This window comes from Mirounga leonina, unplaced genomic scaffold (genome assembly GCF_011800145.1).
Source record: "Mirounga leonina isolate KUSES-001 unplaced genomic scaffold, KU_Mleo_1.0 Mir_150, whole genome shotgun sequence".
In the NCBI taxonomy this organism is placed as follows: Eukaryota; Metazoa; Chordata; class Mammalia; order Carnivora; family Phocidae; genus Mirounga; species Mirounga leonina.
In genome coordinates this window covers 32,864,813-32,887,807 of record NW_023270374.1, presented here as the reverse complement: position 1 = coordinate 32,887,807, position 22,995 = coordinate 32,864,813, and the positions used below count along the sequence as shown (strand labels likewise).

The 22,995-nt window shown below is 41.0% G+C and overlaps 1 protein-coding gene across 1 annotated transcript in view; it reads left to right on the top strand.

Annotated features, from left to right (window-relative positions):
- PTPRT (protein tyrosine phosphatase receptor type T) overlaps positions 1-22,995 on the top strand; it is a 753,869-nt gene that overhangs the window by 488,819 nt on the left and 242,055 nt on the right. The window contains exon 10 of the mRNA XM_035006339.1: positions 9,793-10,066. Within this exon, the coding sequence (XP_034862230.1) occupies positions 9,793-10,066 (274 nt within the window). The remainder of the gene's footprint in view (positions 1-9,792; positions 10,067-22,995) is intronic.

Sequence of the window (22,995 nt, the reverse complement as noted above, 5' to 3'; positions counted from 1 at the left end):
AACAGTTTCAGAAGAATAGGTATTAATTCTTCTTGAAATGTTTGGTAAAATTCCCCTGGGAAGCCATCTGGCCCTGGGCTTTTGCTTTTTGGGAGATTTTTGATGACTGCTTCAATTTCCTTAGTGGTTATAGGTCTGTTCAGGTTTTCTATTTCATCCTGGTTCAGTTTTGGTAGTTGATACATCTCTAGGAATGCATCCATTTCTTCCAGGTTATGTAATTTGCTGGCATAGAGTTGCTCATAATATGTTCTTATAATTGTTTGTATTTCTTTGGTGTTGGTTGTGATCTCTCCTCTTTCATTCATGATTTTGTTGATTTGGGTCATTTCTCTTTTCTTTTTGATAAGTTTGGCCAGGGGTTTATCAATCTTGTTAATTCTTTCAAAGAACCAGCTCCTAGTTTCGTTGATCTGTTCTACTGTTCTTTTAGTTTCTATGTCATTGATTTCTGCTCTGATCTTTATGATTTCTCTTCTCCTGCTGGGTTTAGGCTTTATTTGCTGTTCTTTCTCCAGCTCCTTTAGGTGGAGGGTTAGGTTGTGTACTTGAGACCTTTCTTGTTTCTTGAGAAAGGCTTGTATTGCTATATACTTTCCTCTTAGGACTGCCTTTGCTGCATCCCAAAGATTTTGAATAGTTGTGTTTTCATTTTCATTGGTTTCCATGTATTTTTTTAATTCTTCTTTAATTTCCTGGTTGACCCATTCATTCTTCAGTAGGATGCTCTTTAGCCTCCATGTGTTCGAGTTCTTTCCAACTTTCCTCGTGTGATTGAGTTCTAGTTTCAAAGCATTGTGGTCTGAAAATAGGCAGGGAATGATCCCAATCTTTTGGTACCGGTTGAGACCTGATTTATGACCTAGGTTGTGATCAATTCTGGAGAATGTTCCATGGGGACTAGAGGAGAATGTGTATTCCGTTGCTTTGGGATGGAATGTTCTGAATATGTCTGTGACGTCCATTTGGTCCAGTGTGTCATTTAAAGTCTTTATTTCCTTGTTGATCTTTTGCTTAGACGATCTGTCCATTTCAGTGAGGGGGGTGTTAAAGTCCCCCACTATTATTGTATTTTTGTCGATGTGTTTCTTTGCTTTTGTTATTAATTGCCTTATATAATTGGCTGCTCCCATGTTAGGGGCATAGATACTTACAACTGTTAGATCTTCTTGTTGGATAGATCCTTTAAGTAAGATATAATGTCCTTCCTCATCTCTTATTACAGTCTTTGGTTTAAAATCTAATTTGTCTGATATAAGGATTGCCACCCCAGCTTTCTTTTGGTGTCCATTAGCATGGTAAATGGTTTTCCACCCCCTCACTTTCAATCTGGGGGTGTCTTTGGTTCTAAAATGAGTCTCTTGAAGACAGCATATCGATGGGTCTTGTTTTTGTTTTTTTTTTAAAGATTTTATTTATTTGAGACAGAGAGAATGAGAGAGAGCACGAGATGGAAGAGGGTCAGAGGGAGAAGCAGACCCCCCGCCAAGCACGGAGCCCGATGCGGGACTCGATCCCGGGACTCCAGGATCATGACCTGAGCCGAAGGCAGTCCCTTAACCAACTGAGCCACCCAGGCGCCCCGATGGGTCTTGTTTTTTAATCCAATCTGATAGCCTGTGTCTTTTGATTGGGGCATTGAGCCCATTTACATTCAGGGTAACTACTGAACGATAGGAATTTAGTGCCATTGTATTGCCTGTAAGGTGACTGTTACTGTATATTGTCTGTGTCCTTTCTGGTCTATGTTGCTTTTAGGCTCTCTCTTTGCTTAGAGGACCCCTTTCAAGATTTCCTGTAGGGCTGGTTTCGTGTTTGCAAATTCCTTTAGTTTTTGTTTGTCTTGGAAGCTTTTTATCTCTCCTTCAATTTTCAATGACAGCCTAGCTGGATAGAGTATTCTTGGCTGCATATTTTTCTCATTTAGTGCTCTGAAGATATCCTGCCAGTCCTTTCTGGCCTGCCAGGTCTCTGTGGATAGGTCTGTTGCCAATCTAATGTTTCTACCCTTGTAGGTTACATATCTCTTCTCCTGAGCTGCTTTCAGGATTTTCTCTTTGTCTCTGAGACTCGTAAGTTTTCCTATTAGATGTTGGGGTGTTGACCTATTTTTATTGATTTTGAGAGGTGTTCTCTGTGCCTCCTGGATTTTGATGCCTGTTTCCTTCCCCAAATTAGGGAAGTTCTCTGCTATAATTTGCTCCATTATACCTTCTTCCCCCCTCTCTCTTTCTTCTTCTTCTGGGATCCCAATTAACCTAATGTTGTTTCATCTTATGGTATCGCTTATCTCTCAAATTCTGCCCTCGTGATCCAGTAGTTGTTTATCTCTCTTTTTTTCAGCTTCTTTATTTTCCATCTTTTGGTCTTCTATATCACTGATTCTCTCTTCTGCCTCATTTATCCTAGCAGTTAGCGCCCCCATATTTGATTGCACCTCATTAATAGCCTTTTTGATTTCGACTTGGTTAGATTTTAGTTCTTTTACTTCTCCAGAAAGGGTTTCTCTAATAACTTCCATGCTTTTTTCAAGCCCAGCTAGTATCTTTAAAGTGATGATTCTGAACTCTAGATCTGACATCGTACTAATGTCCGTATTGAGTAGGTCCCTGGCAGTCGGTACTACCTCTTGTTCTTTTTGTTGAGGTGATTTTTTCCATCTTGTCATTTTGTCCAAAGGAGAATAGATTAATGAGAGAACAAAATGCTAACAGGGTAACAACGTCCCCAGAAAATATACTCTAAACAAATCAGAAAAGACCTGAAACAGTGGGAAAAGAAAGGGAAAGAGAGAAAAAAGAAAAAGAAAAAGGGAAAAAAAAGAAAAAGGTAAAGATAAAAACAAACAAAACCAGAATGTGATCAAATATGATCAGGCTGGTATATAGATCAGTGCCACACACTAGATTTTGGGTGTATTTTGGTCTGTTAGATGAAAGTGCCTCTCAAAATTTTAAAGAAAGAAAACTTATATATGTACAAAAATAAGGGTTGATATGATGAAGGGATGGAATATGACTGTAAAGATGGAAATTAAAAAATTTTATAAAAGGAATTGATAAGTTGTTTGAAAAAAAGAAGAGGATTTAAATAAAAGAAAAAGAAAAAAAAAGGGAGAGAATGTGATCAGGCTGGGGAGTAGAAAAAAACCAGACACTATAGATTTAGGGTATATTTTGATCTGTTAGAAGAAACTATCTCAAAATTTTAAAGAGAGAACCACTTATATATATATATATATATGCCAAAAATATGGGTCACTACTATGAAGGGATAGAATATGACTCAAAAAATGAAAAATAAAAATGTTTTTTAAAAAAGGGATTGATAAAATGTTGGTTGAAAAAGGGAAAAAAATTTTCAAAAAAAAAAAAGTTAAAAAAAAAATTAACTTTGAATAAAGAATCATGGTAAAAAGCCATGAATTCTATGTGCATTATTCCCCTAGCGCTGGAGTTCTGCCGTTCTCATTGATCTGTAAACTTGGTCTTGGCAGGCTGTTCTCGCTGATCTTCTGGGGATGGGCCTGTTGCCGTGGTTCCCAAAAGTCTTTGCTGGAGGCGGAATTGCCCCGCTCTTGCCCACTCCAGGCTAAGTAATCTGCTTGGGTTTGCTCTCCAGGGCTTTTGTTCCCTGCAAGTTTTCTGTACAGCTTTGGAGGTGGAGAGTGAAAATGACGGCCTCCCAATCTCCGCCTCGGAGGAGCCGAGAACTCGGGGTCCCACTGCTCAGTGAGCCCCCAGAGAAAAGCCGTCAGTCACTCCCATCTCCCTGGTCTCCATCCTCACTCCGTGCTCACCCGGCCTGTGACCGAGCGTTTCTCTCTCTGGCACCTGACCCCAGGTGGAATCTCCAAACCCAGCAGATCCCTGCGGTGCACTCCCGTGCCGCTCCTCCCGGGGGAAGAAGGTGAGTTTCCCCGGATCGGCCGCTTGTTGGGTCCCTGCTGGAGGAGCAGTGGCCCGACTGTGCCGCGGATCACGGTTTATGGCAACCCCGAGCTGAGAGCCCGTGCCTGGGCTCCGTCTTTGCAGCTGGCTTTCCCGCTCCGATACCTGGGAGCTCTGCCGCACTCAGGCACCCCTGGTCTTTCTGTGACCCCGAGGGTCCTGAGACCACACTGTCCCGCGAGGCTTCCACCCCCAGCTTAGCCACCAGAGTGACGTCCATCAGCTGAGCAGACTTCTGAAAGTTCCGATTTTGTGCTCTGTGGCTCTATCACTTGCCAGAAGCGGCCAGTGGAGGCCCCTCCCCCGCCATCTATCCTCCTGAATATTGTCTCGGATTCACTTCTCCGCACGTCTCCCTTCCAGAAAGTGGTCGCTTTTCTGTTCAGAGAGTTGTTACTATTCTTTTCTTCGATCTCCTGTTGAGTTTGTAGGTGTTCAGAATGGTTTGATCCCTATCCAGCTGAATTCCTGAGAGGAGACAAAATCCAGGTCTCCTACTCCTCTGCCATCTTGCTTCGCCCTGTCTTGTGGCTTTTTATGAGTATGCTTGTAAGACGCTGAAAGTGCAAAACAAATAGAACCCTATGGTATTCTAAACATAGTTTTGACCTTGCAGGGATACTAGCCTCAGGGATACTAGGTGGGCTTCCATCCCCACATTGGGCCACCATAGCTTACCCCATCACATAGGGATGCCTGCCTCACTCTGCCTTAAGTAATGGCTTTAAGACTGAATTGTTTGGGAAGGAGCTGGAACAGGGCAGTAGAGAAGTCTTGAATTTTACTTTTAAGTATTGAGGTTGGTTGTGGTATTGAGTTAATTCTTAAATGATTTTGTGTGTATTGTGTGAGAGAGTAAATGACTAAACAATACTGTTGTTGGAAATGAGGGTTTTTACTGCAGGAAAAAGGAAAAATAGGCAGTAGGGAAGGTGAGGAAGAACTTGTGTTAGTGGATTTGATTTGAGGATATCAGTATGAACTAATGGGTATGAATTTATGAAGCCTATTTCTGGGAGAACATGGGCCCAAATGTATCCCTTTATGAACCTGGGCAGTCTTCACCTGTGAGCTACAGCATCTTCTCTGCCACCTGACTTCAGCATTCTGAATGGATAACAGGCCCTAACTGGAGATCTCTTCCCGGATACACAAAGGAGGCCATGGGATGTGTTAGTGATTGATGGATGGCTCTGATAGGCCCCTGGTCCCTCACAGAGGAGCATGAGTTCCCATCCGGACTGTTGGCTCAGGAATCAGGGGGGGCATGAGTCTACAGTGGCAGGGTCCTCTAACACCTGCAGAGGAATTCCTGCGTGTCTTGCTCTTCAAGGTGTCTGAAGCAACTGTTCTGTATGGGCTGAGTCTTGGGACATGAGACTGGGTAGAGTGTTCTAGTCTCAAGAGATACAAACTAGAGGATTGAAGTTGCAGGCAAGCCTGAGTCTGAACAGTTGGAGAGAGAGGGCTGGGGGCAGTCACTGCAGCAAAGAGGATCACCAGTGGACCTTGAAGGTGAGCTGCAGTGAGGAAGCCAAAGCCAGGGAGGTGAAAGAACGTGCACATTCTGCTTCACCTTTCCTGATGAGTAGCTGCTTTCAGGGTCCTGCAAGAAGAGACTCTCAGGAGAACTTATGCACAAAATATGGTCATAAATATCCATCTTCTCATTGGGAGAAATAAAGGGGGTGCCACAGGAGGGGAAAATATATGAATAAATGCTACATGTTGTGAGGTGAGCATCTTAAGTTCTTCTTATACTATCAGGGTTTTTCTACTAAAAAAAAAAAAAAAAAAACAAAACTTCACAAATGCTCCTGAATAGTGTATTGCAATGACTTCTTTTGCACTTGAGATATGACTTTTGGGGAGTTCTTCTCATTTAGGTATGATTTCATCATTATCAGCAGACTGAAAAGAGCTTAGATAAATATATTTCCAAGAGAATGATGATCAGAATGAAGTTACGACAAGAAACAAAAAGAAACTGTCTTGTCCCCCCACCCACCCAACCCTGCCCCCACTTCCTCAAGCGTATATATCAGGGCACGCTTGCACGTGCCATCTCTTCCTTCCTCCTCCTCCATCAGTTTCCTGATCTTGGAGAGAGGCTGGATCTACTGGCAGAAAGATTTATACGACCAAATGGTTTATAGTTTTCTGACTGCAATTGCAGATTTGCCTCTGAATAGACAAGCTGCAGGCACAATGGGCCTGAGGGTCTTGCTGGCTATACTCTGGCACATTCATCCCAATTGTATGTGAACTGTATGTTGACAGCACAGTTTAACACCCCCCCTCCTCAAATATATCCTTTGTGAGGCTTTGTGATTTCAGAAGAAGCTGGGTAGGATAGAGCTAAGTAGTTCAGGCTGCCAAGTAAAAAATATTCAGAAGGCCCTTTGTACATTTTGTTGGCTTATAGAAAAAGAAGAAAAGTAGAGAAAAAAGGGTACAAGACTGTAAATGAGAAGTCTGGCTTTCTACTTTTGCTGCAATTTGACAGTCGGGGGCCATTTGTGTCAGCCTCAGCATCTTCTGTTATCTGGCTACTGAGTGTGGTTGAATTGACAATTGAGTCAAAGTCAAATTGGTGTCAGGATCACAGGCCAATGCCTGGAGACATGTTTTGCCTCCCTCTGTAGCCTTTGGCAACATTCGCGTGTCAGAGCCCAGCAAAGACCCACTGTTTAGCTGTCCACAACTGTGGAATCTCATGCAGGTCATGGGCAGTGCTCAGGCCAGCCTTGTGCCTCTTCTTGATCCATCCCATCATAGTAGGGCCAAGGACAACAGAAAGTGATTCCAGGAATGAGATCCAGCCACAGTGAAGCTCCCAAGGCTTTGGGTTCTCAATTTAGAGGGGAAAGGTGACAGGAGTCAGGAATGGCATGAGAGTTTCGGGCTTAGAAATGAAAACAGAGGTCTTCTTATGTGGACAGGGTTAACCCGAAAGTACTTAGGGATAGACTGGGCCTCAGGGGAAAGCAGGGACTCACAGCTCTTTGCAACCCCTGTTCCTAGGGATGAGGCTGTTCATTCTTCCCAACCTGGTCAGGAGGGCATGAGGCTTGGATAGGCTGAGTGCTTCCAAGCCCAGTTCTGTCTTATAGGTGCTACTATAAGCCTCCACAGGTGGACCCAAGAGACTGTTGCTCCTTCTCTGTTCATTGCCTTTTGCTCTTTCCCTCATAGATTAGAGTTGCATGAATCATAAACCCTCAATAAGTAGTCCTTAACACTCTAGCCAGATTTTTGAGACTGCTGTTACATGTAAAGCAGTGGGGGTCTTGAAAACTGTTATAGACACCCTTCCACTCTCACCTCATGACCTCTAGGTTTGGATCTTGGGTCTTTGTGATGTCTTTCAGAGACTGTTTTGAGCTTAGCTGTCCTGGTAAACAAAGTGATTATACCATTCAGAAGGACCCCAGGGTTGACGAGGAGGGAATGAACACTGAAGTCCTCATTTAATTTAGGTGTTTATTGACTTCAGTTTTATGAACATATATAGATGATGTCACACACACATAGATGATGTCATATATAGATGATGTCACACACACATAGATGATGTCACACACACACGCTCAGATGTCATACACATTTAGGTGTGTACACACTTAAGTGACATTCATCTGGATGTCACACCCATTCATTCCAAGAGTATATATGTTTGCTCAGTTTTTAGACACCCAAGTCCTAAAGATGCTCATTTGGACATTGCTCACACTCAAATGTAGTCTGCATTCCCAGAAACGTGGGCCACTTTCACTCACATGCCACTCACATGCCCTCTGGGCCACTCAGTTCTCATTCAGATGTGCCTAACAGTACACATGCTTGCTGAGCCATTGCTCACCTCAACTCAGATACCACATTCTAAGTGTGGCGGACATTCATATGCCTATTTCTTTCCCATTTGCATTGCCGATGATCCCCATGCTCAAGGAGATTCAGGGGGAAGATTTGCCATGTTGAGTGTGGCATGTTTCCTTGGGTCAGTCCCTCTGTACCTTTTTTTTTTTTAATTGAAATAGTCCTGTGCCTCTGTCTTTGCCTAAGTTGTGCTTCTTAACCAAATGTCTTTAGATGGACTGCCTGATCAAAAGATGGTAGGCTGCACCACATTCCATTTTCATAAACCATGTGCTATGCTAGCTCACTATGCCATCTTTAAACAATTGGTTTGGGGCCACTGCTGCAATCACCTCATTAATTCACAAAAATTTCCTGGGGGTACTCTTTGGGCAATTGAGTCCCAAGATCTATGGAGTAAGGACCTTCTAAAAGAAGAGCATTCATTCAGGGCACCTGGGTGGCTCAGTCGGTTAAGCATCTGCCTTCGGCTCCGGTCATGATCTTAGGGTCCTGGGATCGATCGAGCCCTGTATCAGGCTCTCGGCCCAGCAGGGAGTCTGCTCCTCTCTCCCTCTCTCTCTCACTCACTCTCTCTCTCTCAAATAAATAAAATCTTTTTTAAAAAAAGGACAGCATTTCTCAAGAGAAGTACAAATTGTGGACATTCAAAGAGGTCATAAAATGCTATCCAAATGCACAAACTTTAGGATAACTTTTATAAAAAGAGCCTACACATTTGGCATATAGCTGGTGTTCATTAAAGGCTTGGTCATCTCTCTTCACACACTAGCACTTCTTACTTCCTTCTAAGTTGAAAGGAATGGTACAAGTGATCTTGTACAGGAGTTTGGAGTGTTTATCTTGACTAGGGATTCTGCATCCAGTCATATTTGGTTTCATGCCTACTTTCAGTTTTAGCTCAATTTAATTTGGTTCACTTGAACAAGAATTCACTGATCACTGTATGGTTATCAGGCAACCTATTCAGCAGTATATGGTGGAGGGAGTGATGCAGAGATAACTAAGCCACAACTCCCACTGTCCAAAAGGTCACAGTCTAGCCAGAGAAACATAGTTTTGTGTACATATTATTGCAATCCCAAGGAGATATCCATTAATGAATTGTAGGGGAACTAAGGAGGAAGACTCATTCAGATTGGAAAGGTCTAGATGGGCTTCATTGAGGAGATGAAAGATAGACTCAGTCTTTAGGGAAAGGCTTCCACTGGCAGAAGTGGAGGGCATTGCAGGTGGAGGAAGCATGAACTGATGATGGCATGGAGTGGGATCCACATGATGTTTGTGCAGTAGCACGGGGCCTGGAGCAGCTGGAATGAGGGGTTCATCCCAAGAGTTTCTAAAAGACAGGCTGGAAGCCAGGCACAAGTGTCCCCAATGCCAGGATGAGGGCTTTAGATTATATCATTCAGATAATGGAGAGCTTATGAGAGTGCTTGAAGAGGGACAGTGTTATATGTTCAGGAAGAACAATGTTGACTGGTTGATAAATAAGTTAGAGACAAAGAGACCAGTTGAATCCAGGTAAGAGGTAGGGAAGTGCCCAACCTCAGCATTATCAGTGAAGGGAAAGAAAGGAGAAGGGCAGGTACAGATTGCTGATGTCAACAGGGCTTTTTGATTATAAGTGCAGAATGAGATCTAAGGAGGTAGGAATTGAGGATGAGCCCCGACTCCAGATCTCATCACTTGATGGGCAACGCTACCCTTTGTTAAGAAAAAAAACAAACAAACAAACATAGAAGAAGGAGGCAGGTGTTTAGGGCTTGGGACCGTGTTGCAGTTTGGATCTATCTCAATGTGAGCTGGCCTTGGGACATCTAAATAGAGATAGATTTCTACAAAGCAGTAGATTTATCAATTCTAAAGCTCAGGAGGGAGGTTTAGTTGTAGACAGAAATGGTGATAAATAACAAGTTCATCCTTCTAGATAGTTGCTCATCTGCCTCTCTTTCTTGTCCAGTGTTTATCAGCTGGTTGTCAAGGAGGAGCGACTTCAGAAGTCACGAAGGGCAGCTGACATCATTGAGTGCTTTTCAGTGCCTGTGAGCTATAGGAATGCCTCCAGCCTTGATTCTCTACACTACTTTGCTGCTGAATTGAAGCCCGCCAACCTGCCTGTCACCCAGCCATTTACAGTGGGTGACAATAAGACATACAATGGATACTGGAACCCTCCTCTTTCCCCTCTGAAAAGCTACAGCATCTACTTCCAGGCACTCAGCAAAGCAAATGGAGTAAGTACGGCCACATGGAGGCCATTTCTTGCCTTGTTTGTATTTTCCCATTCTCAAATGAGAAGTAGCATGGCTTTCGAGCAGAGCTTGACAAACTAAGGCCTGGGGACCAAATCCAGCCCCATGCCTTTTATATAAACATTTTTTTAATACAGCAATGCCTATTCATTTATATAGTCTAAGGCTGCTTTGATGCTACAACAGTATAGTTGAGTAGTTTATTTTTTTTAAAGATTTTATTTATTTGTCAGAGAGAGAGAGAGAGAGAGCACAGGCAGGGGAGTGGCAGGCAGAGGGAGAAGCAGGCTCCCTGCTGGACAAGGAGCCTGATGCGAGACTCGGTCCCAGGACCCTGGGATCATGACCAAGCCAAAGGCAGATGGTTAACAGACTGTGCCACCCAGATGTCCCAAGTTGAGTAGTTTAGACAAAGACTTTATGCCACATAAAGCCTAAAATATTTACTATATGGCCCTTTACAGAAAAGATTTGCAGACTTCAGTATTCAAAGATAAAACGTCTGTGGTGCCTGGGTGGCTCAGTTGAGCCACCAACTCTTGATTTCAGCTCAGGTCCCGATCTCAGGGTTGTGGGATCAAGCCCCGTACTGGGCGTGGATCCTTCATGGAATTCTCTTTCTGCGTCTACCTCTGCCCCTCCTACCCACCCACCCCTGCATGCCCACACATGCATGCATACTCTCTCTCTAAAAATAAATAAATAAAAATAATAAAAGATAAAAAGGGTCTTTCAAATTACCTTTGGGCAAATCACATGCCTATCTGAAGATTAATTTCCTCACCTACAAAATAATACCTATCAATTTATTATCTATGAATGTACTAAGCATGTTGTAATCAGTGAATGCTAACTCTTTTATTATTACCAATAGTCACATTAGAAAATGTTTTCTTCTCCCAAAGACAAGGTAACCTTTTTTAATGTCAAATATTTCTTTGGTCAAGATGGGATGCCAGTCATAACATCACAAAAGCACAGGGCTAGAAAAGATCTGAAACATCACTGAATACCTACTTCCTCCCCCTACACATAAAACAATCAACCTTACAACATCACACTTAACTGGTAATAGTGCGTATTCTTGAATATCTCCAATGACAGAGAACTCACTTCTTTACCTGGTAACTTTACTGATCTTTGGGGTCGCTATGACTCTAAGAAGTCCTTTTATTGTACTGCTTGAAATTTGTCTCTTATTATAGCTTCTACCTGTTGCCCTTGGTCTAGACTCTTAGGTCCCAAGATAGCTAATGCAATCACCTTTTCAGGCAGCATTCTTTCAGCTCCATAAGATCTTTCCTACCATCCACCTCCCCTCTGTTCAAACACATCCATCTAGTCTTATTTTCTGAAAGTTCACTGTCTTTAGTTCCTCTTATGACACAAGTATTTTCTATCTAGGATGCTTTTGTGGACATATCTCAGGTTGCTATATTTCATTCAACAAATATGTAACAAACACTGACATATGCTAGGCCCTATAGTTCATATTAAGGTTATAAAGTAGGTACCCTCCAAGAGCTTTTGTAACATAAGGGAATCTGGTATGTGCCATATTTCACAGTATTTCTGGAGAAGTGAGAAGCTCACTGGAGAAGGGGACACTGAGACAAAAGCAAGATCTGGTGAAGTGTGTGAAGAATAGCTTCTATAGGCTCTGGTGGCCAAGATAGAGAGTTTAGTCCATCAGTGGCAGTCATTACCTTATGAGAAACCTGGATTGAGGAACTAATTAACATTTTAAATGTCCACATAGCCATTTAAATTCCACATTGGTATTTCAGTTCTGCACTTACTACTTACTCGAGCAACATTCCTCACAGAGAGTTTAAAACTACAAAGAGAAGCTGCCAGACTGCCTTCCATCTGTCCATCTGGTCTTCCCTCGGCATGAAGCACTCTGATGTATTAAAGAGGAACACATAAAGATGAGCAGAAAGCATCTGGGGGCCCATCTTGTTCCTGGTTCTCTGCATTCCAGACTGGCCAGTTTATTGGTGGAGCACAACTCTGAGAAGGTGTGACTTTCCCTGTTCTTGGCAACATGTCAAGAGGTGCTTTTGGGTTTCCATGCTGTGAAGAAGAGTAGCAGCTACACTCAATTCACTTGCTGTCACATTCTTACCAAGACTCTAATAAAATCCTAGCAAGAGACCAAGTCTGTAGAACCCAAGAAATTGATAGATGGACCCCAAATGGAATTTGCCCAACCCAAGCATGGTTGACCCTTGAGCAGAACAGCAGGTGACACAGGAGGATTGTGGGAAGTTTTGCTTCCCAAACTTCACACAGTGGACTGTCTCCTCAAGACATGGGGTTTTGCCTTTGGGAAAAAAAGTCACCCTAACCTGAAGCTACCTCATCTAGGAAGCAGTTTCTACTATTGCTTCGAGATGAACAAGGATCATTTAATTACTTATGCCTTTGAGCCCACGCCATGTGTGCTCCTGTTTTGGAACTAAGATTTTCAGGAAGGGAATTAAGAGAATTGGGTTCATGCTTATGCCGGGGGTCTTGAGTGTGTCATTGGCTTCACAGGAACAGAGAGGAAAAGCCATGAGAGCTGGGCACTCAGCGTGTTGTTTTTCTTCTGGCAAGGGAAAAACTACACACTATTTCAAATTACTGTATTTAGTATTAAGTTTTACTAAAAAGAGTTAAGCTAAAGGGTCATAAGAGCAGAAAAGCCATTCTAACAAATCTCTGCTTGGCCCTTCTCAGATTTCTCCATCTCGTAAAGGGCAGCAGACAATGCAGTAAGCCTGGAGGATTTTTGAGGAGAAAATGTTATAACCCACAAATTCTTTATCAGCCAAATTGTTGTTCTTGTGCAAATACATCAGAAAGACATTCTCAGTATCCAGGGGCTCCCACATGCCCTGCTTCTAATAAATCATTCAAAGAGTAATTGAACAAGCAATGAGTCAAAATAAAGAAATCAAGAACAGAGATATATGGAATGAAATGACCTACAGTGAGCATGGAAGCTAATTAAACACAGAGTTAATGCTAAATAATTGCTATAAATATGTTATAAAAGAGAATGTTAACATAAAAATAATTACTTAAGGAGAAAATGTATAATGTAAAAAATTAACCATTGTAATCTGGGTCTATAATTTGCTATTATGTCAACAAAAACTGAAAAGGAGTTGGAGGATTGATGAGTGTAAATAAAAATCTGATTTCCCCACTTTAGCCAGGATGGAATAAATAACTTCTACTTTATTTTTGATACTGAGAATTTTTGAAAAGTACAGTTTTTTAAACATAAAGGCAGCTTTCCAGTCTATCCTAAAAAAGCCAGAAAACAACAGTCTACAAAGAAAAGGTGGAAAAGCAAAGGAAACTATAAGTTAACATGAAAATCAGCAACTATAAAACAAGCCAGAAGACAAAAGCACTAGGTTTTTTCAAGTGGTGCTTTGTTCCCTTCAAAAAGAGGAAAAAATATCTTGGGTCAAGATATTTCTGTATCACTAGAAGATTAAAACCAAAGGATGGGGCAAAGTCATACTAAATTAAGACAAATTAAAGGAAAGTAAAAATGGCCATTTGTTGCAGGATATTTGTGGGCCCGATTGAATAATTTACTATCAATTGTATTCCTCCCAACCTAATCTGCAGGTTTCAGTCAGGACAGGGTAAGAAAATTTTAGGGTCCAGATACATTTATTCTGTGGATATTAAGGATAGTTGTTTTGTTTTGTTTTGTTTTTCAGTTTAGCAGAGTGGCTAAATATCCAGCCTTTACGATCAGACTAACCTACACAAAAAAACCCTAGTAACTCTGACTTTAAGTAAGCTATTAAAAAAGAGTTAAATATATTAAGCAAACATCTAGGAAGCACATACTATATGTCAAAAAAAAGGCACTTCTGAGTGCCCAGAGTAAAACAGTAAGCCAAACAGTTAAAAATCCCTGCCCTCATACTGTTTACATTCTAGTAGGGGAGATGTAAAAATAACTAAGTGAAATAATGTGTCAAATAGATTTGTGTCTATTTGTGTCTAATCTAATGTGTCATTAGATTTATGAATGTGGAGGTCACTCATTAACTGTTGATTTAAGATCTATGTTGACTATTAATAGGATGAGGATAAGGACATTTTGTAAACTTTCCAGTAATCTATATAAATGTGGAATATTGTAATCCAGATCTATAAACACTATGGAGAACTCAAGTATGATATGCATTATGAGACATGATGCTCAGAATCCTTGCAGACATTTTTGTGAAGTATGAGTTGTTGACAGGCACTTTTATTGGAAATTTTGATCAGATTAGTAATATCACATTTACCCCTTAATGCTTTCTCTTTTTTTTTATTATGTTATGTTAGTCACCATACAGTACATCATTAGTTTTTGATGTAGTGTTCCATGTTTCATTGTTTGTGTATAACAACCAGTGCTCCATGCAGTACGTGCCCTCCTTAATACCCATCACCAGGATAACCCATCCCCCCCACCTCCCCTCTAAAATCCTCAGATTGTTTCTCAGAGTCCATAGTCTCTCATGGTTCATCTCTCCCTCTGATTCCCCCCCCCCTTCATTTTTCCCTTCCTTCTCCTAATGTCCTCCATGCTATTCCTTATGTTCCACAAATAAATGAAACCATATGATAATTGACTTTCTCTGCTTGACTTATTTCACTTAGTATAATCTCCTTCAGTCTCATCCATGTTGATGTAAAAGTTGGGTATTCATCCTTTCTGATAGCTGAGTAATACTCTTACAGAAAGAAAACAAGGGCAGTGCTGTCTGTCAGTGCGCTGTCCTTGGTTCTGAATCCTCAGTGTTAGTCTTTCTTGTGAATCGGGCCATATTGTAACCATTGTTTTGGGTAGAGCTATATTATAGATCTATTATAGCATTTTAGAATTGGATGATTTTGCAGTGTCATCTAATGTAGACCAGCAGACAACAAATAAAGATCCAATAAAGTCTTCTTGGCGGGGTATCATAGAGCCTCAGCTTGACCACTGCAATTCTCTGGAGGGAAAGAGTTGACTCCTTTGTGGAGCAGGTAAAATTATTAGAACTTTCTTCCTTCTGTAAAGCCAAATTTGGTCTCCTTAACTCTCTACTCTTGGGCACTTGTATTGATTTGAACAAATCAAATCTTTCTTTCCCATGTCAGCCTATTGGAGGAAATACGACAGTACCAACTACCATCTTTGGCTACCCAGGCTCTTTCTTATTGATATTTTAACATGCAGTTACTTCTGTTTCTCACATGGCATGATTTTCTGTATCTCCTTAATCCTATTTATTCTATACTCTCATAGTCATACTCCATTTTTCCAATGCCTCCTTAAAAAGGGGTGCCCAGAACCTGCCTTGTGTTTCAGATACAGTTACACCATGCCTGCTACATTTTCACTACTTCTCCTCTCTTTACCATTTTCTAAAACATTATTTCTCAAACATTTCAAGGTATTTTTCTCTCTTTGGGTCCCTTATGCAAGCTGTAATTCTACCTGAGTGTCTCTTTTCTTCATTCTTTGCAGAACTACTACCTTCTCATTTTTCAGGCCTCATCTTCAATGTCACATCCTCTAGGAACTTTCCAGTCATATTATCTAAGAGCTGTCCATGCCAGTACTCACATGTTAACCTGTTTTTCTTTATAACACTGAGCATATTTTTAATTTCACTTGTTTTTACGTAGTGCATACCTCCCTCCTTAGACTGAGAGCTCCAGGAGGTAGCAGCTCTATTTGTTTGCTGCTGTGTTCTCCATACTGAGTACAATATTTAACACATAAATACCTGATGATTGTTGGATGAATGAATGAATGATGATTGTTTTCTCTGAGTCTGTTTCCTCACTTATCGAAATGGTAATACCACTTCACACAATCATTTTGAGGATTAAATGAGGAAAGATCTTAAATTCTGAAAGGCACCAAATAAGTGTCAGCACAGTCTGAATTTCCATCCAGTGTGCATGAGATGTAGTTATGAGCTATTTTCACCACAGACAGATGAGCCCTAAAGGACCTTCCTTCCGTCATAATAGTGAGACTTTTCCCCAGCTGTCTCATTTCCCAAGCTCCAGGCTCCTGGGCAGCCTTGATTTCCTCCTGGGCAGCCTTGATTTCTTCCAAATCTTCCAAATGGTACCCAGAGTAGTTGTCTCAGTTGTAAACAGCAGGTGGGTACAGTTTTGCATTGTTTTTCCCCCCACTCTTCCCAGAATGAGGTCTGCTGAATCTACTGTTCTCTGCATCCCCACCACCATTAGCCATGATTGTGAAGTTGAAAGGACCATAATTAACGGTTGGCTGCAAAACAAGTGTGGCAAATTCATGCAAATATCCACCAGAAGCCACCTTTTCTTGGGCAGGGCTGTTGTGTGTGTTCTATTTATGTAATGGGAAAACTCTTACCTTGCCATATCTTTTTCATCATGTAGGGACACATTTAACCTGATGATGCCTCTGCCAAATGGTGATCTAAATAAGAGAAGTGGGAAGTAGAAGGGTGATTGCTCTTGTTCTCTCGCTTTCTTTTCCACCTCCTGAACTCAATTGCCTCTTGAGAGCAGTTGGAAGCCAGATGCTATTTTGAATGGGTCCTCATGTTTGCAGTGTAATCACATTATAACAGTTAGGATTATCTAGGTAGAGCTGGGTTAGGGAAAATTCTGTGTCTCTGAATGTATTGGAAGAAGCTATAGTTGTGTCCAAGCACTATTAAAAGAACATTTGTACATGCTTGATTCTCTGTGGCATGGTGGAATGGAAAGAATTGAGAGGTAGGCATCAGACAGACTTGGCTCTGAATTTTGGCTATTTCCAGTGATGTGAATTTGAGCTGTTACTTAATATCTCAAGATGTATGATGTGATTAATGACCTACCTCCCCAAAATTTGGGGAGAGTAAATGAGACAATACGTAAAAGTCATCTGTCACAGTTGTAATATTTGTTCTCTTTTCCCTTTTGCTGCTTTCCTGCAGCTGTTGTCCTGAGGGAGGGGAAGGTTGGAGCATCCTACCTGACCTAGGAACCATGTCTATGTGGCAGCTATTGACTGCCTTGACTCACCCATGACTTAACTGCTTCCTAACCCCATTTCAGGCTTTATTTTTCTTAATGTTTCACATATGGTTCCAAGCCTGACCTCTGTTCTTGTGAATCTTGTGACATAATTGATTTTGTCTTTGGGGAGTAATCTTGCCCCTCCCAACCCCATTTCCTGATTCTATTTCTACTTTAGTGACTGCTCATATGTCATGTGGGAAAATCTCAGGTGGACCATGGAATGAGAAGATGTGGGAGACCCAAGCTCAAAAAAGGTTGGAGTGAAATTCACACAGGGTATCTCATGGCTTGGGTCTTAGATATTCTATCATGGAATTTATAAGAAAACTCCTATATTAGTTAGAACAAACTAATTTATGCTATAGTAGCAAAGAACTATGAAATCTCAGTGTATTATCTGAAAAAAAAGATTTTTCACTCCTCCTACATGTTCAAAATGGGTCGGCAGAAGGGCTCTGTTTATCATAGTAACTTAGAGGCTTAGGCTAACAGAAGGCCCATCTTGACATATGCTTCCACAATCACCAAGGCAGAGAAAGAGTAATATGGCAAAATAGGACACGGATTCTAAAATTCCACACAAAATGACACATAGCACTTTCACATTCCATTGGCCAAGGCTGGTCATGTAGCCATGCTAAACTTCAAAAAGAATGAGGCAGTGCATTCCAACTATGTGCCTAGAATGTGAACTGGAATATTTGAGACCATCCCTAATGACCACCACACTTCCCCATTATGCATCATTATGAAGCTTTTCCTTCAAATTCCCACAATACCCACACTCATTTTTTAAACACCTGTACAGTTCTATCATAGATCTTAAGAACTTCCTATTATTGAGTACCTACTGTATCCCAGACACTAAGAAAGTACTATCATCTGTGCTACTTCCTGATTGGTCTCACAAACAAAGTGACTCCATTTAAATCAGTAGATAGATGGCCTGCCATCCCATCAGCACTCAATAATCTCATAGCATCTCAGTTATTTCATACTGAGAAATGGATTTTAGTAACAGCTTTCTCTCTTTATCTCCATGGATACATGGTAAAGAAATGTCTAATATTCCCTGTGATACTATTCCACTTTGAAAGGCAGTGGTTCTTCCAAGTCTACCATGTAGTGTGGTTGAGTAGTGTAGAGTAACAGAAAACTGTGAACCAAAGACCTCCACATATCCTTTTTCTGACTTGTTGCCATAGTCCTCTATTAGGAACCTGTTTCTGGATTTTATCAGCTCTGTAACAGCAGAGGATTGAAATGGACATTTGGAATCCAGGGTTATCACCAAACCTTTCTGTAACCACTTTGGAGACCTTTGGCCTGGTCAATGCCCCTCCCAGTTCTGTTCTGTCACCAGAGCCTAGGTTTCATGCCCCATCAACCTGCCTAGTCCTCCTTCCCAATCCTTGGATCCTGGAGATCACCCAACCCCTTGGGCATACCTACCTCTGGGCTCCATTCCACTATGTGAACCTTAGCACCTGCTCTTGAAAGTTCTGAACTTCTATTGAAGGCTTCTTGGGGCTCAAACTTCTTTTTCCAAGTGACAGAGAAATTCCCTGAGTGTCACCTTGTACAAATACCAAAATGAGTTCTCCCAGGTTGCTAATTTATTTTTCCACTCACTTACAGTTCCTACAGATTTTATTATCACAGTATGAGACCTGAGGGACCAAGAACATTTTCCTTTTGATTCAAATATACTTTAGACTCATTTGGAAAAGGAAATGAAGGTTACCCAAATGTTGACAGCTGATAATCTTGTCAGCCTGGGTCTTGAGGCATCAATGATCCAGCCCCCAGTCCTAAAAAGTTTCATGGAAGTAACTGCCTAAGTTTCCGTAGAGCAGGGGTTTCTGCTTCCATTGGGCCCCTTCCAAAGACAGGGGTCCTCATGAAGTTTGGCTCAGTTGGCCCCCAAATGGTGAAAAAGTTCAGATACCTCTGAATTTGGATACTGGATCCATGGGTTTAAAAACTGGCTCTGCTGTTTTTCAGCTACCTAAACTGAATACTGGCCTGCTAACCTTCAGTTTCCCCATCTGTCAAGTTGGGATGAGATGTGCCCTCCCAAGCTCACTGGGGTCTTTGTGAGGAATAAACAATAGGTGTGATAATTTTGTGCACATTCCTAAGCACCTTTTGAATGAAGATACTACTAACATGAGTGTGTGTGTGTGTGCAAATTCAGCATATGTGTATATGTACATAATACACATAAATATTTTGGCATTTGTATATAATTATGTGTATATATATGTATATATATATAAGAATATGTATACATACTTAGTTGAAATTTTAAGTTAGCTCAAGAATCTTAGTGGCAGAAAGGTTGTCATTACACCAGAGGCCTAATATAGGTGGCTAATGAGATAGAACATTATCTATATCTCTTGAGCTTCCTGGAAGTGAAGGCAAAAGGAGTGTATGGTAGGTACTGCATGGAGCACTGAGTGTTATACGAAAACAATGAATCATGGGTCACTACATCAAAAACGAATGATGTATTGTATGGTGACTAACATGACATAATAAAATAAAATTGTATGGTAGGTTTGCAAAACTTCTCTTAGTGGAAAGAAAGAAGCATACATACTTTTCATGGGAGACACTAGAAGGGAGATTTATCATATACATTCTTACATAAGGAGCCCTGAGGAGATACTGGTCAATATCATAATATCTCTATTCCAACACTTCATTAGTCCTTTATCCATCAATGTTGTGATATAGTATTAAACTGGAATTTAATGGATCCATTTACATTTAAGGATTCTGTTTCTTGTGCTGTATAATATCATTAATGCCGTTAATTGATTCCATTAAATAAGATTAATGGATATCAAAGTTTCTTTTCCCTAGGCATTGTTGATAAATATGTCTAGTATGGGATCTGTTGCACAGATTGGCACTGACCATCCATGTAACCTTAGGAAAGTGATTTAGTCTTTCTTAATCACATTCTCATTTGGAAAATTTTGATGCCCATAGTATCAACTTTATAAAAAGATCTATAAATATTAAATAAGATGCATTAAAAATGCCTATCATGGTGCTTGGTATGCAATAAACAATTTCAGCTATCATTATCAGAATATCACAGGTGATATATATGAGGTAGAGTATGGAGGTGTGCTAAGGAAAGAACAAGCAAAATCAGTGGGTGCACAGGGGGGCGCCTGGGTGGCTCAGTTGGTTAAGCGACCAACTCTTGGTTTCAGCTCAGGTCATGATCTCATGATTTTGGGATTGAGCCCCTCATCGGGCTTGTGCTCAGTGCAGAGTCTGCTTCAGATTCTCTCTCCTTCTTACTCTCAATCTCTCTCTCAAATAAATAAATAAATATATCTTTAAAAATCAGTGGGTACACAGACTTTTAAAATCAGATTTGAATAGACTGTGAACAGGGTTTGGGGGTGGGGCTAATTCAGGGAGGAGAAACAAAATCAGTGAAGTCTGAAGTGTACAGAGAGACCAGTTGGCACACTGGACGCATCGAGAAGAAGGGAAGTATGAGACTTCAAAGGGAGGTTGGGAATGTACTTAACAGAGAAACAAGTGGGCAGTTCTGCAGGCCCTTCCTAGAAACTGAATGTTGGTCAAGTTCCAACTTTCATATCATGGCCCCCAAGTTTGCAAACCCATTAACTCAATTTATCAGGCTACAGAGTTGGTGAGATTCACATAAACCAAACCTACAAGAGACTGATGGAAGTAGTAAACAACTTCTTAAAAGCTGAATTGTTCATTCCTCCCCTCCAAAAAGATCCCTGGGTCTTTCCTGTCTTAGAAGTCTGGGTTGCCCAAGACACCTCACTTTCTATATCTAGTTGTCACCAAATCCTACTGGTTCTGCACTCTGAAATTTTCTTCAGTCCATATACTCTTCTTATTTCCACTGTCACCATCTTAGTCCTGAATATCATCATCTCTTGCCTGGGAAACCTGCCTCATAATTGGTCTTCCCACATCCATTCTTACGTGCCTCAAGCAAGTGTAAATTACACAATTACACAGCAAGTGTAAATTGATTATGTATCTTCATTTAACAGATGAGCAAACCAAGACTCAGAATGTGCTAGAGCACATTCCAGAAGCAAGACACAGAGCTAGGTTTGAATCTTTGCATGTAAAAATGCCATTAGGCAGCTTTGTACATTTAGTGCCTTGCTTCAGGCTGACTCATAACCCCACAAAGTGGAATCTGGCTAGACTGAAACCAGCAGGGGTCCCTAAAAGACCTCAAATTCCCCACACATCCACACTTATCTCTTTCTCCCCCCAGATATGGCCAGCCTCAATCCCCTGCTCAATCTTGAAACACCTGCTGGCCCTGCCGTTAACATCAACAAATAATGAGGAGCTGTACTAATAACAATTATCATAATAAATTGGCCTTTGATTACATCTGTCACCTGAGAATTTCAAAGACTTTACAAACATCAATTAGTAATTACAGCTCAAAGGATCTCTCACTGAGAGCAGTGATCATTAAGGTCAGGTAAGAGCTGTGCAGGGAGGCATGAAGGACAGCCCTGGCTTAGGTTGATTTAGACCTGGGAGTCCCGAGTCTCTGGTGAAAAGTCTACACCTATCTCCATGAGGCCCAGGAACCACACTTCTGATATCCCCATTAGAGTATAATTCTGGTGCTGAAGAATGAAAAGCATGATATGTAGTTTGGGAAGGGAGCTTATAGATTGTGCTGATCCCTTCTTATGACAGAAAAAGAAAAAAGTCCAGAGTGGGAAAGTGATTTGCCTAAGGTCGGAGCCATGACTTGAACCCAATCTCCCACACTTTATCTGCATTTGTTTACTCTGCAAAATTGTGTCATCATTGGCCATTCTTTCTCTGTAAGGAGATATTGATGATGATGATGATGGTGATAATGATGATGATAAAAATTCAACAATTATTTATTAAGGGCTTGCTGTGAGTCAGTGGGGGGATACACAGTTAAATAAGCTACAATCCCTGCCTTCAGAGAACCCACAATACAGTGGAAAAGACAGTCCTGAAAACAAATGTGTATGATAAACCATATCAGGAATCTCATTGGTGGAGTACCCAGTGTACAATTGGTAGCCTGGAAATGGAGGGGATGAGAAGATTTTTAGGAAAAGTTTCATAGAAAAAATGATATTTCAGGGGAATATTGAAGATAAGTGAATATTTCTCATGCAGACAATAGGTCAGAGGACTGGGTGTGTCCTGCAAAGGAAGCACCTAAGCAGAGACTCAAATTGTATCATTCCATGACTTGGGGAGATTTTATAGGATTGGTTTTGAGATATAGATAGAAGTCCAACCCTACACCTAAAGGAGCTGGAGAAAGAACAGCAAATAAAGCCTAAACCCAGCAGGGGAAGAAAAATAATAAAGATCAGAGCAGAAATCAATGACATAGAAACTAAAAGAACAGTAGAACAGATCAACGAAACTAGGAGCTGATTCTTTGAAAGAATTAACAAGATTGATAAACCCCTGGCCAGACTTATCAAAAAGAAAAGAGAAATGACCCAAATCAACAAAATCATGAATGAAAGAGGAGAGATCACAACCAACACCAAAGAAATACAAACAATTATAAGAACATATTATGAGCAACTCTATGCCAGCAAATTACATAACCTGGAAGAAATGGATGCATTCCTAGAGATGTATCAACTACCAAAACTGAACCAGGAAGAAATAGAAAACCTGAACAGACCTATAACCACTAAGGAAATTGAAGCAGTCATCAAAAATCTCCCAAAAAGCAAAAGCCCAGGGCCAGATGGCTTCCCAGGGGAATTCTACCAAACATTTCAAGAAGAATTAATACCTATTCTTCTGAAACTGTT